General features: G+C 39.0%; 1 protein-coding gene across 1 annotated transcript in view; it reads right to left on the bottom strand.

Moving 5' to 3' along the window:
- The window catches only part of FMN2 (formin 2), a 239356-nt gene that overhangs the window by 16649 nt on the left and 203982 nt on the right, over nt 1-18725 (bottom strand). The window contains exon 16 of the mRNA XM_074948897.1: nt 9166-9315. Coding sequence (XP_074804998.1) covers nt 9166-9315 — 150 coding nt within the window. The remainder of the gene's footprint in view (nt 1-9165; nt 9316-18725) is intronic.

Genomic DNA, 18725 nt, shown 5'->3' with positions numbered 1-18725 from the left:
GCTTGGTATCATCTGCAAACTTTATAAGAGTACTCTCTATACCATTATTTAAACCATTGGTGAAGATATTGAACAGAATGGGATCCAAAACGGATCCCTGCGGGACCCCTTGCTATATCCTTCCAGCTTGCCTGTGAACTACTCTCTAGGAACAGATTTCCAACCAGCTATACACCTACCTTATAGTACCTCCATCTAGGTTGTATTTCCCTATAGTGTTTATAAGAAGGTCATAGGAGACATTATCAAAGCCTTACTAAAGTCAAGATATACCACATCTACTGCTTCCCCCCCTCCACAATGCTTGCTACCCTATCAAAGAAAGCTATTAGGTTGGCTTGACACCATTTGTTCTTGAAAAAACCATGCTGACTTACTTATAACATTATCTTGTATGTATCTGCAAAATGATTACTTAATTAATTACACATTTTGTATGTGTGTTAATTAAGCTGACTAGGGTGTAATTCCCCAGGTTGTCCTTATTTCCCATTTTATAGATGGGTACTATATTTGCCCTCTTCCAGTCCTCTGGAATCTCTCCGGTCTTCCGTGACTTTTGAAAGATAATCACTAATGGCTCAGATATTTCCTCAGGCCCTGGTGACTTGAAAAAAATCTAACTTGTCTAAGTAATTTTAACTTGTTCTTTCCCTATTTTGATCCTATCTCATTTCCACTGGCATTCACTATGTTAGACGTTCAATCGCTGCTAAACTGTTTAGTGATGACTGAAACAAAGAAGTCATTAAGCACCTCTGCCATTTCCATATTTTCTATTATTGTTCTCCTCGCCCCCATTAAGTAATTGGCCTACCCTGTCCTTGGACTTCCTCTTGCTTCTAATATTACTCCAGTTTTAATCTTGAGTATTGAAAGGCCTGTGGATCCATTTCAATACTACAAGTCCTTGGCACTCGGCAAAACTTGGTACTAGAGCTGATCAGAAATTTTCTGCTGGAATGATTCTCTAACAAAAATGCAGTTTCTGTAACACTTCTGGCTGGAAAATCAGAATGAAATATTTCATTCTGGACAGGTTCAACCCAAATAGGAATATTTAGTTTTGTTGAACTGATGTGAAACATTTTTCTGGATCATGGTGCATAGCCTTATTAAAGTTGTAATTTGGGCTCCCATTCTCTCCTATTGTCTGGGCTCTGTGGAGGACTACATCTCTCACATTGGAGAATGAATTCCCCTGCAAACAAGCTGCATGGGACATCAAGGCATGAAAGTGACTGTGTGTACACCATGGGAGATGTAATCCGACCAGGAAGTCTGGCCCATAGGGAAGAATAGAGGCATCAGATATTCAAATAAGAGCACCCATGAGACAAAGCACCACAATAAGAAATGCAGTTTAATGTTCAACATAGAAGTATTTCAAGTTAATTCGAACCAAAATCAAACATTTTGATTGCAGAATATTGAAATGTTCGTTTTGATTGAAAGTGTAGTAATGTTTCAGTTCAAGATTTCCTAATTTACATTTTTTGAATACTTCACTCCATGAAATATTTTAATATTGCATCTTTTTCCTCCTGATTTAGGATGACAAATGTTGAAACATTAGAATTTCCCATGGGACAGAACTTCCAAATTTCACTCAGCATCACTTGTGACCACTATAATCACTTGGGTGGTCTAGAGATTTTGTCTTACTCTGCTATGCAACAGGAGAAAGGCCAATTGTGTAATAACCATGGTGTCCAACTATATATAGGGAAACATATCTGCACAAATACACAGAGACACACATCCAAAGTTCAAAAGGGCAACAGCTTTTAAAATTAAAGGAAATCCCATTCTTAAGTCACCAAATTGTGCCTAGTTACAGCAACTCATATGGTACTGAAAAATCAGCAGAATTGCCAAATCTTGTGATTTCATGACAAGTATCATACATATACATACACACAAAATGTGTCCATATCTCCTGATTTATACCAGCAAAATCATGAATTTTGTCTTTAGTCAAAGTGGTCACCATTTCCTATTACTTTCAGTAAGACTGAAGCAAGGCTACCTTCAGGCCAGATGACCATCATTTCCTTACATCCTACATCAGCTAATTTTATGTTCATTTTGAAATGTGGCCTTGCTAGGCAATGCTACTAATCTTCGTTATCACAGGAATGACACACTGAAGACTTACTAGAGAAATTTTTCAACCACTGATTCTCTCCCCACTTTCCCATTCCTTACTAAGTGAATAGTTCCATGTTCCCAGATCTCTCATTCTCAGGTCTAATTTACTGGTTCTTATTATAAGGGTTAATAAAAGATCCCTTAAATTACTTTGGGAGGACATAGCTCGTGCAAGGAGATTTAATGCCCTTCTTTGCAAGCAATAGTGACAGATTACCAGTATGTGCCTTACTCTGCAATGCATAGATATCGAATGCCAGACTTTAAATTGCTCAACAGCAAGTTTTAAATCATCCTGCTGGGGAATCTGTAGGGAGACATACCAGTCTTTCTGCAGGGGGAGATCAATGAGCTGTGGAGACATGTTGGCCAGGAATCTCCCTTTCATCTAGATATACAATGTGACACGCCAAGTGCCAGCTTAACTGCTATTCTTATGGGAATGTGCAACTTTTAGAGTCAAATGAGGAGTAAATTTAGGGGGGTTACAGATTATTTTTAAAATGTCAAATATTTATCATGGGAGTTAAAAGGTTGGATGGAGTCAGTGAAATGAAGTTCTCATACTTAGCGTGAGGTGGAAGATGTCAGAACTTTACTATAATGATGTAGATCTAGTTTATGACCCCCTCCCACCTACAGCTAAGAGTCAGTTAAAGTGCATTTCTATTAGCTGACACCCTGTTTCATAAATATGCGCCACGGTGAGTAGACAATCAGTTCCCCCCCCCCCACACACACACACACATACACTTCGGGGTCCCCAACTGTCCCTCTCCTTTTCTCTTCTTCTGTGCAAGCAGGAGTTCTTTCCCATGTTCAGACTCCTACACTTTTGCAAGGGGTGGGGCTATCTGGGGCAGCAGTGATTATCTGAAGAGACTGCAGCAGTACTCTGAGCAAGGGTAGAGAGAAAGGAGCTTCTTTGCCTACTCTGCCACCCAAAAAATGGATGCGGAGTTATGAACAACGCCTCTCCAGGTTTAGTGACAAGTCTAGCAGGTTTTAATTAGGCTCTAATGCTGCACCAGTGATACCGGCATTTTAAAATGTTGGCCTTTTTTTTTTAAAAAAGAAAAAAGTTCTGAAAGCCTTCACCTCTCTTTGCTATTGTCATGAGCCAGAGTATACATAATTAAAAAATTAAAAATACAAATAAAAAAAAAGAAGCGTTTGGCTCTGTTAGTCTTGAAAGACAGATTTTGCCACCCAGACCAATAGAAGACATTCCAATAATTAACTCTGCATAACTTACTCTGTTTTTGACTGTCATACAAGTGTGTCTGCACTCTCAGGGGATTTTTCTCTGAGAGTGAGGAATTTGCCCACCTCAGCCTGAAGACAAGACTCTAAGGGTGCCTCCACAGATTTCCCTTCTCCCAGTCAGTCTTCAGTTCTTGGGGAGGTTCTTGCCCTACTCCTCCAGACAGTTCCAGGTTTATAGTCAGGTGGCACAGTTGTTCCTGCCTAGCCCCTCTGCCTCCCTTCTTTGGATGATAGAGGAGGCAGCCAGTGTTCCTTTCTCTCTGATCAGGCTCAAGCACAAATAAATCTGGAAAAAATGCATTTAATGATGGACACCTCATTACCAAGATGATCTAGAGAAACCAGAAGGAATTCAAAGAAATTTAAACAAAATTAGGAGATTGAAGAGATTGATTTAAAAGGAAAAAGTTAAATACTTACAGCTTGGCATGCTCAAGGGGGACAGGATTAGAGCTGGGTGAAATTTTTTGACCAAAACTTTTTTTTGTGAAAAATGCAGATGTGGTGACACTGACATTTTGCAAATTCATGTTGATTTTGCCAAACTGCTTCAGTCAAGTACAATAAAATTAATTCCAAATGGAAATGTTTCATTTTTTTTAACTTGAAAACAATGTTTTAGAAAAAATCCTTTACTTTTATGCAAAATGTTTTTTTAAAAGATTAAAAAGTGCTTGAAGTATTAATAAAAAGTGTTTCACTTTGTGTCTAACAAAACGTTTGACCCCAAAACGATTTTTTAAAACTTTTCAATTTGCTGAAAAAATATTTTCTGTTCAACTTGATTTTTTTTCCAATTTTTGAGAACTGCTAACAAGCTGAAAAATATGTTATTTGCACAGCTATAGATAAAATAACTGCCTATAAACAAAACATTAAGATGTCTGAGAGTCTTAATCCCAAACACTGAACAGCAAATGGGTGCTCAGGACCAAGATCAGACATTTGGATTCCAAGCAGTGAATGTACTATCTTCACCTACATCATGCTATAGTCATGGACACAGGTCTACTCCTACCCTAAGTGACCTGTCCTGCTTCCATTACACCCACTTTTCAGGATCCCATCACATGATCCAGGAGGTCTGGCTGTAACATACACAGGAAAACACATTCTCAGAGCTCATAATATATGAATGCAACATGTGGTCTATTAATGGCACATTAAAAAAATATAGTGGAAGAAAAAAGGTGAGATCATTCAAAGCTTGTTAGATTGTTAATTCAAAATCAAGAGCCAAATTCGAAAACGTTGGTGGGGTTGCACAGACGTAACCGAGCGCTGAATTTGACGCCAGTTGTTTGCAAGCTTATGATATCCCTTTCATCTCTAAAAAGGGTATACCTGCCAAGGTTAAATATCAAAACAAAGCCATTTTTAGTTATGAAACACAGAACAAAAGTATTTTAAAGTACAAAACACGCTTTAAAAAAAGGATGTGTAAATAAAAAAAATAGCTAAATGGATCTTGTTTAGACTTTAAAAAAAAAAATCACCCTTAGGGTGAGACCCAGCATAAGAAATTTCAGCCTAAAGGGAACATTTCTGAAAACATTATAAACAACTCAGAATGATTTAGAATGGAATGTCCATCTTACCCTTGCTACCAAACACAGTGCTGTTAAGAAAATCCCAACAGTACTAATGAAGAAGTATGCTTTACTTATAAATTTCAGGTGCATTTTTCTTTGTATTGCTACTGTATTCAGCAGTGTCTTGTCGAATTTTCTCTGTGACTGGTATTTTCCATTTCTGCTTTATTTCATCTGACACAACTGAGTAGAAACAGTTGAAAACTTCAGAAAAATGAATTTGTTCTTAACCTTGCGCCATTTTTCTTTGGTTTTTCTCATCTGGTAGCTGAGAAATACCAAGACTAGACACTGCTGTGTTTATCTAAATGCCTGCAAACCAATATACAAGCTGCAATCCAGACTGGAAAGTATTTAAAATAAAGAATTACTGACTGCTTTCTTTAAACACACACATTTTTGGCACATCTGTAACATGAGGGTGCACTTTAGAAAAAAACCCATTTATGAAAGGCCTTTGGATAAGTTATTGTATTAACAATTTGACTCACATTTACAGAGATTGGATAAGGAACTTCTACTATAAGAAGCTATCACTCCCCCTTGTTTTCCCTACTGAAGACCAAGGACCTTAAAACTAGGCCAGAAATGCTGTACACAGTGTAATCTTAAACAAAGAACATTGTTTGGGGCTCAAACAAAAGAACAGGGTTCAGTTCTTACAAATATGATCACTGTCAAACTGCTTTCCTTTTTGCAGCAATTATTTCCCCAACAACAGAATTATATTGCAACAAAGAAAAAAAAGGGGTGGGGTTCTTATCAGACCTGTCATATAAATGTGTACAGACAATACCTTGCTCTTTGATTTTAACTACAGAAAATAACTTGATTTACCAAATATAGACAGAGAGAAGCAACCACTGTGATTTCAAAATACACTGTGTGAAATTCTGGCCCTACTTTTTGCCATTGACTTCAAGGGGGCCAGGATTTCACCATTAAAATATTAGCATGAGACAACTAGCATGTAAATCTAGGCACCGATCTTTTAGGTATAAATAACATCAGTGGCATCTGAGTGGCATGTATCATCACAAAGCAGCTTAGTGTATTTCAGATTTAGAGTGTTTCCCCATTGAGTTAAAAGCTAAACTATGCACTCTCAGGAAAGTATTCATTTGGCAATAATTTAAGTCATGGAACCATAGAGATGTAGAGTCCTGGGGACACTCTGGAAGCAAAAGGCCAGATCCTCAAATCCAACAGCCTTGATGTCAGTTTACACCAACTGTAGATATGTCCCTACCTTTTAATTCTTACTGCAATTTTGTGGGAGTAGGGAATACTATGGAGTGTTGCCCTAGAGTGGCTGAGAGTGTCTTGCCCAGGTTATTCTCCATTTTACTCTTCCGGTACAAAGAGGCCTTCAATTCACAACCTTCCTGTCCTTTATCAGTAGAGCTGGAAATGGCTACTACACAGGTCAAGAAAACCATTCTGTCAGTTGGCTGGAGGACACCTCTAGAGAACATATTTTTACTAGGGCTGGTTAGAAAATTTCCATTGACACTGTTTGATGGAAAAAAATGAGTTTTCAACTAAATTAGAGTTTTCACAAAAAGTATGTGCTTTCCATGGAAAATCTGATTGCTCATCAAAAATCTGGCCAAAGCCAAAAATAGATAGATTCAGTTAAATGCCATTGTGATGCTCATAGGTGTTGTAGTTTGGGTCACTCATTCTTTTTTATAGGACGGGATCCCCAGATGGATTTAATCTTCCACGATGCATCATGGCCCATGCAACAGCCATGATGCATCACCTCCGCTCACCAAGATGTGAGACCATTGTAATCTGGCTCGGGGGTCCATCTTATGGAGGAGACAGGGAGCATGAGACACCTGAACTACATCTCTCATGAGGGACTGCAAATAGCATTTCAGAATCTATATATTTTGATTTTCTGTTGAAATATTTCAGATTTGTCATGTTTTGCTGAAAATGATATTTTTCACAGAAAAAGTTCACATTTCTGACCAGCTCTGTAAATTATTCCTTTTCCTCTAAGATTTTGCCTGTTGCCTCTATAGCACCTCCTGCTGGGGTGTGATTAGTTAACAGTTATATAGTTAGATACAAATCACTATTATTAAGTAGTTATTAAGTAATTATTATTAATTATCATTAACCTTGGTACCCTGGGGATGGAAAGAGCAAGCCAGGACCTCCAAAATTCTTAATCCATGCTGACAGAACATTACAAAAAAGCCTTGAGTCAGTTCAGCATGATGTACTATTTTCTGTATTCCACATTCCTCATATCATAATGGAAAAACATTCATAAAAGTGGGTCTTTGTTTCTTAGGTGTTTGTCTGCCTTGAATGAATTTCTCCCATGGGAAGTCATGGACCTCTTTTTTCAGATCATCATAATCTCCTCCTCCACACCGATCTACATAGGATACCATATATGGAGGATAATGATTTCAGGTAGGGTAATAAGAAACCCAAGCAAGTGAACACTTAATGGTCTTGTTTTCATTACAACTGCTCTTGTACTTCAAAATATGTGGAGAAACAAAGCAAACAAACATTTGTATGACTAGCAGAGAATCTAAAAAGTGTTTTCAAAATTTTCCATGAGCTGATCTTTTAAAGAGTCAAAATGTATTTCCCCCCCTTTTTTAAAAAAATACTAAGGGAAACAATATGTACAGTGAGAGGAGTTCTCACCATTTTAAGAAAAATAACCTAATAATCAGAAAAAGAAAAAAAATTAAAAAGAATTTTATGAAAAATACATGGAAACACAAGATAAACCTTTGGCAACTATATCGCAACATGGGAAATTGGAGACAGAATGAACTAGGGCTGAAGTTAAATACTAAAGAGAGAGATTTAAGTACATGAAATCATTTCAGACAGGCAGTAAAATGAAGTGCACCCCCGTCCAGTAAGTACCTGCACCGTGTTAATATTTGCTCCGTAAACTTGCCATAGAATCAGAATCCAGTCCTCGTTTTTTTAATTGTGAAAAGGGAATTCACTCTAAAATATCTTCCCCTGTACTTAAAAATCAATAATTTGACTTAGATACCTGATTTTCTAGGTGCTAGGTCCCTACAGTTTCCATTGACTTTAGCCACGCAGTAATCTAATTTCAGTGGGAATTGTGCATGCTCAGCACTTCTGAAAAGCAAGCCCTTTTTATTTAGGTGCCTAAATATGTGCTTACATGACAAGTTTTGATAATCTGAGTAATTTCATTAACTTCCCATGGAAGTCATTGTGACTACATGTGTAAAGTTATGCATGTCTATAAACATTTGCTGTTCAGGCCTACCTCTGTAAAATTTCATTTTATTTTGACATTTATTAAATCATAGCAAAATTCTTATGCTCACTGAGTTACCAAAACCAACAACTATATATAGCATACAATAGCTCCTCTAACACAAAGTGTAATCCACGTCTCAGTGAGTGTTAGAATGACCGGACAAGCTCCCGCGTATATGACAGCCACCATCTTAGCCAACATACTAGCTTTAGCTAAAGAGCCAAGATTTCTTAGCTGAGAGCTGTAACAGACCCACATCATCTGTGGATCGGCATAAAGGGGCACCTGTTATACACATATACCAGAGGGTTACACAAGGCACAGGCAGTTATGCCAATTTTTTTTTCAGTGATCATGCCTTATTTCTATCATGGTGCAAGAAAGCTCAAAAAAGTAGAGTTTGGGTATTTTATTTGTTTTGGTTCTCTCTGTGGGAGGACCTTGCTAGATTTTTGTCTCCCCCTGCTATAATAGGTCAAATATTTTAGGATATCATCTCTGGATATTGAGCCCGATCTATGACTCACTATAAACATATGAATGAGAAAACCTCTCAATGACTTTCAGGACTTAAGTGAATAATATTTCATTGGCTGGATTAATAGTGATGTATCAATTACATGCTCTAATGCGTCATTCATGGTCATGTGGACAAAGACAGAAAAAGATTGGCACAAACTGAAATTTTTACTGATTAGTAGACTTCATGACTGTTAGGATGTATTTATAAAAAAAATTAATAAAAGTTTGTATAAGAAGCTATTTGAAAGACATTAGATGTATTTTTATGCCCATGTTGATTTTTTCCTGAGATATTGCTCCGAATACTCTTTTAGAAAGAATATTAACAGTCATTGTAAAAATGAGGACACCTACTTTTCTTGCAGAATAAGTTTGTTTTCCTTCTTCCAGAGGTCTTTGAAGTCAGAACTGAATTCATGCCAAATACTGAAGAAAGCATGAGGTGACACTTCCTTCTCTCCCATTTTTGGTTTCATACAGAAATAGGCTGCAGTTTCCAAAAAGCTGCCAAAGACAACAAAAGCATCAAGTATTTTACTATCTATTGATATAGAATTTTTTTCTGCATCCAAAACCTGGCATAATACACAATTACTATTGCTAATAGGGAGTGAAATATACGGATTATCTAGCTCTGATGTTTTCCTGTACATATTCTGTTACAATATATTTCCTCAGCAATGGTTGGGGTTTGGTATTTAATAACACACACATTGTTTTTGGCCAAAGCATTGTCCATATTAAAGCCAAGAACGAACGTACTCTCTTCAGAGCCCAGCAAAGCCAGACCTCAATGCCTTTCCTTGCATTGCATTTTTATTATATTTGAAACTATTTTAAAACAGAGTTGAAATCTAAAGCAGTTCCAAACAGTCTTTCACTATGAAACACGACAAGAGACAATCTAGGTGGAGCAGTCCATAGAAAGGTGGTATTAAAACAATTCTTTTCTACCCTAGACAATAGTAAAACTGCTAGCAACAGTCATACTAGAAAATAGTTATCAATCATGATTCTGACATAACTGTGTTTGACACCCATTTCTGAACATAGATATCGCTAGAATAGATGACAAAGTAGCATATGTAGAGCTGAAGAGCAAGCAAGAATTGCTCTTGAAGGACACAGAGGACTACACACCAAGATTTAGCACAATGACTGTGATTTCAATGAAATGTAACCCCGCCCCCCATAATTAGAGCTTCTCTCTCTTAGTTCCAAATTTTAAAAAATGGTCAACATGAAAAAAAATATGAATTTCAATTCAAAAGGATAAAGTTATACACCTATTCCTTGAGATAATTTTATTGAAATCTCATCCAATTTTATTTGTAATTAAAAATGCCAACATGTTCAAAATAGTCTTCAAGAACAATTACATCAAAATATGAGAATTCAAATTTTCACTTTTCTATGAAAAATTGGCCAGTTTGTCCGCAACATTTTTTCACAACACAATGGCTCAGAACATATCAGAATATTTATTTTATTTGTGTGTTACACTATTCACATAATGCTTCCAAAGCCTGCTGGTTTGGGGTGCAAGAGAATGGGACAAGACGACAGTACAGCAATGGACACTAAAGGAGAGATTAGACAGACAGGGAACCAGTTTTGTGCCCCACATGGTAGTTCAGATTACTACTATTCAACCACCCATGCAATAACATTTTATGAACCATACATGGTGAGACCATATTAGTCACAGAGTGAAATCTTGGCCCCACTGAAAACAAAGGAAATTTTGGTATTGACTTCAATGTGGTTAGGATTTCACCCATTGAACCAACTGACTGATTACCTTAATTATAGTTACAGCAATAGTGCTATGACAGTTGTTAGTGCACGTGCCAGACAGCTAATCAAAAGCATATGGAGAGTAATGGGCATTACAGGATGGCTTGGGAATCTTCAGGCACTTTTTGAGTCAGTGACCATTTCTGAGTAAGCTACTTAAAGACCATTCTGTGTTTTGCAAAACACAGGAAAATCAGTAGCTCAAAGAAAGAAGAGGCTCTGTTTTGACAAACACCTAGGCGAATAGGCAAATGACACAAGGATATCAGACCCAATTATAGCATGAAACAAGGGAACCCTAGTAGCAAAATGACTGATCTGAAAAAAACATCATCAACCTGACTAGAAGATGAGCATCACAAGAGAATGAAAAATAGTCATCTTCAAGTAATGTGTTTAAATTTGAAGTAACAAGCTATAATCGCTCTACATGAAACTATTTCATCAAGTAGGGAGCCAGGCCAGAATGAAAATCCAACAAATACATGTTTGCGTTTGATAAATGGTACTAACATTTACATATACATGAAGGCTTTCATTAACAATCCATGGGATCAAAGGGAGTTAGTCAGGCTTTTCCTCTGATCATTGCTAATCTTGCTGGGAACCACCAGTATAGCCAATTCAGCCATACATCTATGTTTAACTCTAGCTAATGGCATTCCTTCTTCCAGTCAGTTACAGCAGAATGCAAGTCCCCAGCTGGATTGATCACCTCCCATGGCAACCAATTTGAGGGAAGGGGAAATTAAGCTGCTTGTAAAATGTGAAAGACCAGAAGCTTGGCAGATTGTCAGTTAATGTGTCACTTTTCTGACACCTGTTAGTGCAAATGCAGAAGACACGACCTGCAACACAGTTGGACCTAAAAGCAGGAAGCCCCAGGAATCCAGGTATTTAGCTATCCTGGTAGCACAGGTGAAACAAATCCAAGGTAATCATCTCAACTTCTTTAGTCAGAGGTATGTTGATGTTCTCCTTACTGTATCTTGAAGGAGAAGGTGGCAGGATTCAGATATGAAAAGCAAAAGATCAAGACAAAGCGAGGGAGAAGTGTCCCTAGATCCCCAGAATGAAATTTGGGAAGCAGTAACTTGTTTACGTTAGAATACTCTGTGAATATCAGATTTTGTAATCCGTAAGATTACAGTTTACATATGTTAAAATAGAGAGACCTCAAAGCTGACTCTGGAGGGGACATGGAGCATATGGCTCAATTATAAAAAGGGACTTAGACAAAGTCGCAAATAAACCCATGAGGTTAGAAGTGGATATTGCCATTTCACATTTCATTACCACATTACTGAGCCACACAACAGATGCTTTGTTGGTCTGTCACAGTGTGGCGACTCACCCCTGCAGAGCCTCCTGCTGGTCTCTCAGGGAATTCGCTTTTCCAGCCTCTGGAGTGCCCTCTGCAGGCCGGTGTCCCACTTGCCGCTGGCCCTGTGTCCCTCCCTAACCCCGGTGCCCCTTTCACCCAGGGTGCTGCCCCCTGGCAGTACCCCCCACAGTCTCTGGGTCTCCCTGTCCCAGGGGAACCCCCACCCACTATCCCTACCTTGCCTCAGTCTTTGGCTACTGCCAATCACCATTAAGCCCCCGCACACTGAGCGGACTGCAGTGTATTAGCCAGTCATCACAGGCAAGGGGGCGTTGGACCTGCTGCCCCTGCCTACCCGTGGGCTGCCCCCTGCAACCCCAGTACACTTTTTTAGGCCGTCTGCCAGGCCTGCAGCCTGGGGCTTTTCCAGTCTGGAGCCTCCCAGCTCCTCTAGCCTTCCCCAGCCCTGGTCCACTCCAGGTACCTTCTCAAGGCAGAGAGAGAGTGTCTGCTCCTGGCCCACTGCCCTCTTATAAGGGCCAGCTGAGCCCTGATTGGGGTGTGGCAACAGCTGAGCCTGCTTCCCCCAGTCAGCCTGGGAACTGCTTGCTCCCAGCCACAGCCCTCTCCTGGGCTGTTTTAAGGCCTTTAAGGCCGGAGTGGGTGACTACCCCGCTACCTGGTCTTTTAACAAACCTTGAAGCAAAACACATTTCAATAGTGCTTATAGCTATATATGCAGCATGTGTATGGTGGTCAGAGTAGGGGACTGGGAGTCACGACTCCTGGGTTCCATTTCCAAATTTGTTTCAGTAACATATGACCTTGTGAAAGTCACATAAGCTCCCTGTGCCTCACCTTCCCTATCTGTGAAACAGGTGTACTTACTACTCCAAAGAGGTGTTGTGGAACTTGCTTAATGTTCATAAAGTACTACGAGTTCCTCAAATGAAAGGTGCTTACATCCCCCATACTACTAAGTCATGTTTCAAAACAACACAAAATCTGTGCGTCAGAGAAGGTGGGAGAGGAGAGGGTTAGGGTTATTTTCAAGGATTAACAGAGGTACAGGAGGTCAGTAGCTTTGTTCCAGTCAGCGTGACTTTTCAAGCCTGATTAAAAATAAGGCATTGATGTTCACACTGCTGCCTTATCCAGACAGGGCAAAGGCCAAATATCCATTAAAAGGATTTTAAATAGGTTTTCATATTCCCCACACTGGCCCCAAAGAACATTTAAATATCATTAAATCTGCTAAATCTGCAAAGGTGGTGGTTTCTGAGAAAATAAATAAGGAAATGAGATTAGGGAAGGTGGTTAGCTTCCCTCCTCCCCCAGTCTTCCCTTCCCCCCAATCTAATCTCTAAAAACTTAATTGTTTCATCTCCAGGCACATTTCAGAAAAACATCCTAGACCTAAAAATTTTATTAAGATGATGTTAAAATAAAAAGAAAACGGTACAGAGTTTAAGCATAGAAGTTTCTTCTTATCAGGGAATAACGTACAGATTATCAAGGGGTGTGAAGTTTGGTTTAGGATCGGATGTCTTAAGGAATACATAATCTGCAATATCCCCAATTGGGGGTAAAAGCTTAATGGGTCAATACATGCTACTTATTTTACACCTCTGCTATTGTGCATTTTTCTATAGATATTCGACTACAAAACAACTAAACGTAACAATCAGCATTATTAGAAAAACCTGAATCACATTTTTAAACCTACTCGCCACCAGCATGTCAACCTACTGGGTCAAATCAATTAGAAATACTTTGAGGGCAAGCCATAGATTGCTTTATCTTTTTGTTCCCAGTTAACACACTACAGCAACACACAATGATTCAAATTCAGGTCTGCCATGTGTCATACATCGACTGGACAACTATCCATTCATCTGACCAGTTTACCAATTCCATGCACACACATTTTGTTGGTGATATCTCTCTTAATTTGTGGATGATATGGGAGTGCCTATTGCTGAAGGAAGAGGAATGGAGGAAGAAACCACAAATTGGCATTTTTAAGAAATGAATTAGAATCAATACTACTCAGCAGTGAAGAAACAGCTGCAGAGTCTCCTCAGAAAGGGCTACCCAGGCTCCAGCAGCCAGCAAATAAAGGTAACTGTAGGTCCAGAGACATGGTTTGAATTTCACTTGCAGGGACATTATTCCTGGCTGACCTTACTGAGAGATGGTTAACCCACACTCTCTCTCTCTACATCATGGTTCCAAACACCCAAAACAAAACACCTAAAGGCACAGCATAGCAGCAGTGATCAATCTAAACATGGAGTTAAGACCATGGAAGATGATTCTAGATTGTTTAACAACAAATGAAGGACTTCAACTGCAGCTATATTTGGATGCTCCTGATACCTCAGGTTTTGGAGTTTAAATGGTCAGCTGTTGTTGATATGCACTAAAGTTACTACTCACTTACGTAAATTTGAGTTTAATTAATTGACATTACCTCATGGGATTTCCCCCCCTGGTAGTAGTTGTGAGGCTTTTGGGTTCCAGAAGTATTCCCTGATTCAGATAGTAGGTTTATCTACTTCATAAAATACATGCTATCCAGTGATTAAGGTTACAGGTAAAACAGCTAATAACTAAGGTTGAGTAAGGGGAAGTATGGCGTGTTTGGAGAGGGAGAAGAACAGCTAGATGTAATCAACAAGGCACTATACAAGTACATGCAACTTATTGCTCTATTTAAATTTGACATGAGTTGTATTATATTAAGGCCCAACTTATGTAGCGAGGCTTTATAAGTTTGTTACAAGGTCAACATTTGGCCCTTTGGATTTAAGGTGAGACATGAAAACAAGAGTACAGTATATAGCTAGCAGTTAGTAGCTGCTTTCTGGAAAGTTAGTCAAATGAATTGTCATATTAACCCTTCTCAGCATCATTTTGTTTAGCGGCAAAAGCAATGACAAATATTCTGTTGTCTCTTGTATAGAATATACAGCTCCTTTAGCGTAAACACATTGGTGAGAATATGTAACCAAGGAAACGCCATCTATCTGATCAAGGTTGGGCTTATGATTTGGAGGGCTCTCAGCAGCTCTAGCAGGTGGAATTAAGCCTCTTCCCTCTTGGGTCCTGCTTCAAAAAGGGATAAAAGGGGCCAGCCTCCTAGTTTCTGAGATAGAAGACTGGAAGAAACAGGATCCCAAACAGTCACTTGGACAAGCTGGTATATTTAATTCAGGTTCCCTTTTTATTGTGGTTTCAAGGTTACGAGTGCATTTTCATATAGTTTTTACACATTTTCACCTATTGCCATCCTTGTCCTGCATAATGAAAAGTGGGGAAATTTGACTGTAAACACAAGTATGGGGGAAAAAATCAAGCATTCAAAATTTTATAAGCAAATTTTGTTTTGTTAGGCAGAAAACAGTATTATTGTATTAAAAACAAAGCCAAGTTAACATACCACTTTAAATTAACTGCCAGGAACCATCAATCTTTCCTTGCTTTTGCCGATTTATATTGTGTAACTATGGTTTTTGTAATTTTGTTCTTTAGAGAACACACTAAGGTCTCAAGTTTCTCTCCTGCCCCCCATAAAAAGTTTCCAAATGTTTGCAATGTTTTTCATTCTAAATCATCTTCCTCATCTCCACCCCTCCCATCCCATAAACATATACTGAATGCAAAAATGTTTTATTGCTCCAATAAAGAAAAAAAATCAAACAACTTTGTATTTAGGGGGGCAGGGGGAAATGCTTTGGAGGAATATCTTCACAGAGTACTCCTATGCCAGCCACCACCCAACATAAATCATAAAAGCGGAAGGCCAACAAACTATATTGTGGCAGACTAGTATTTTGTGGTATTTTTCTATTCTTAATATGACAACGAACACTCAACATCCTTAATGCTTAATGATAACAACTGACCGTATCAAAAGTATAAATGAATAAATAATATAACTGCACAACATAAATATTTATAATTTATACTTTATAATGAGTGTAGCAGATTCAGCAACACTTGCACATTCAGCAACTGTCACAGAACGTACAGTGTAAGTGGCAGAGAATCGTTACATTCAAGATGCAACATTCAGAGTTTAAGCTATTTCATAAACATTTCTTTGGAAAAGTTACAATTTGCAGGGGACTGATTGACTCAGGATGTTGCTAAAGGATTATGCCTTTTGTCTCTAGAATGCCAATTCAAATGCAGCCCAGGCCAGTAATCTAATGCCTGAAGCCATCCAGTGGTTGTTGGCTTCCTCGGTCTAGTTTCCCATGGACAAAGCCCATTATACAAAATCTACAGCCGCGACTGGAACAAAGCAGCAATCTTGTTGGAACTCTCAGAGAGGCCAAAGAGTGAAGTGAGCGTGGAGACTAACCTACCTTTTCAACCCTAGAATTATCCCCTTTAGCTCAAGATTGAGATATTTTGGTAGGGCACTTTGGGGAATCTTGCAACGTCATCGCCTGTGCTGTACCTGCTCTATAAATAAGCCCTGGGTCCAGGGCTGTGAAAGTTTTCTAATTAAATAAAAATAAATTGTGAACAGAATGCTAAATTATTTCATTTTACTCAATGTATGGTTTTTGATATTCTGTAACAGCTGTCAAAACCCTGGACCACAACCTTAGCCCTCCTCTGGGCTGTTTTGAACTACCTTGATGTAGAGGAATCCTCAGGTGACAAAACAATGACTTATCTGGCCTCTTTTTCCATGGTTTGATGTTCACAACTTAACAGTCACACAAGTATCACAATTGTTCAGGCCTGTTGAGTTACGTGGAAACATGGTAAGCTGTGTGCTTAACTGGCCATTTGTGGTACGTTCATGTACATCCATCTTTGAAAGTCAGGAGAAGATGTATGTTAAGATTAACATATGAGCTTCAATTATATTTAATAATCCCTTAGCCAGTTTAACTTGCACAAACAATAAGGTGCCAGTTGACCCAGAATAACAGTGGGTCTGGCCCACAATCTGTTGGCCTCATTGCAGCAAGCTAGAGGTATTTACCTCATATTAAGTTCCAACTTTCCTCCAGCTGTTCTGCTAACATACCTTATCTTCTCAACCTAATGCATTTAAATGCATGTCTACACTGAAAATAAATCACAACCAAAAACAAAACAACTCATGACAGTGAAACTCAGAACCATGGTCAACTGACTTGGGCTCATGGGGAGTATGCTACAGGGCTAAAAATCGCAATGTATGCTTCCCCACTTAGGCTGGATCTCAGCTTCTGAGACACCCCTCCACCCACCCGAGTCTCAGAGCCCGGGCTCCAACCCAGCCCTGAATATTTTTGCTGCTATTTTTAGTTCTGTAGTATTTTTAGTCCCAGTATGCCGGAGTCAGTTGACTGGGCTCTGAGACTCGCTGCTGCAGGGTTGGGTTCGGAGTTTTTTTAATGCTGTGTAGACGTACCATAATGCTACCATTTTTAAAGGAGTTGTGTGTGTGAGATGCAAGGTGACCTTCCACATAATATTTTTTGTTTTACTTTGAGAAATTTATTTTATTGACATAGGCCCAGTCTTGAAAGATGCTCCATGCTGGTGAACCCCCATGTCTCTATGATACTGAATGTCTCTGCAGGATGAGGGACATCAATTTCTTTAATTATATAAGTAGAAAACTCCACATGTATCTTATCAGATTCAATACACATACAACATTAAACACAGATTTGGCTAATGCCTGGCATCCCCTAAAGAAGCTGGGTAGCAGGGTTGGGGCTCCTACTGTTTGGTACAGCGAGGAGATAGCCCTTTTTCCTCAGCCTCTTAACCCTCATGTTCTACCAGGGGAGGATGGTGAGGTCTCAGCAATGGGCTGGGGACCTGCCATGGAAGAAAAGGGGGGCTGACAGCAGGCCTCCACCAGGTAGAAACAATTAAGGAAGGAATGATGACCTGCACTATACAAGTTTTTGCTAGATATGTCCCAGATGAGTTTAATTAATAAAGTTGTGGCCTAATTAAACCACATTCCTTGCAACTGTCTAACTTAACTGGTGTGCCCAGGACATTGGGAGCTGGATCAGGATCTAACCCATAAGGTGATTCTTACAACAGAAGGGAAGAGGACAATGCCTGCAGGGACATATCTACTCTTCCTACTCTATTTTCTTCTCTTCCTGCTCCACTTCCCAACAAAAATTTGAATGACAAAATTATCTAGGCTAGACAAGACTAAACTGTGAGGAACTACAGAAGAATGTAGCTATACTTGCCAACTGGGCAATGTGATAGAAGATAACTTTCAGTGCATATAAGTGTAACCCACACATCTCCTGGGTGTGGTGTTCTGTCCCATCTAGTGGCACTGAGACCACTTAGAGAGAGATAAAATGAGTCTGCTCTACAGCCTTAGCTAAGAGCAAGTTGGCTTTTAGTTCATGTGGTAGAGGCTCATGCACTAAGCTCCAGAGGTCCCCGGTTCGATCCTACCTGCAGATGACCAGGGTTCGTTGGTGTTACTTAAGCACAAGATGATGCATGCTGCAATAAAAATATGATTAATCATATTCTAATTCAGCTGTAATCTCTCAAGAAAACTATCTTGGCATCACTGTAGTGAAACCACTTGCTGAACACGCTGCAGTTGTCAAAAAAAGCAAACATGCTGGATCTAAGGATTTTAATTTCTGCAATTAAAGCGTTTTTTGACTAGCTCCTTGATTTTTTTTTAAACCTCCTTTTCTAAAAGCTTAGTGCCACAGTGCTAATTTTCAGTATGATTCTTACTCCAAAGATACTGACCTTAATTATATTGGTGTCACTATTACTTAGTACCTCC

The sequence above is a fragment of the Natator depressus genome, chromosome 3 (genome assembly GCF_965152275.1).
Source record: "Natator depressus isolate rNatDep1 chromosome 3, rNatDep2.hap1, whole genome shotgun sequence".
Taxonomy (NCBI): domain Eukaryota; kingdom Metazoa; phylum Chordata; order Testudines; family Cheloniidae; genus Natator; species Natator depressus.
This window is presented reverse-complemented; position numbering and strand designations above follow the sequence as displayed.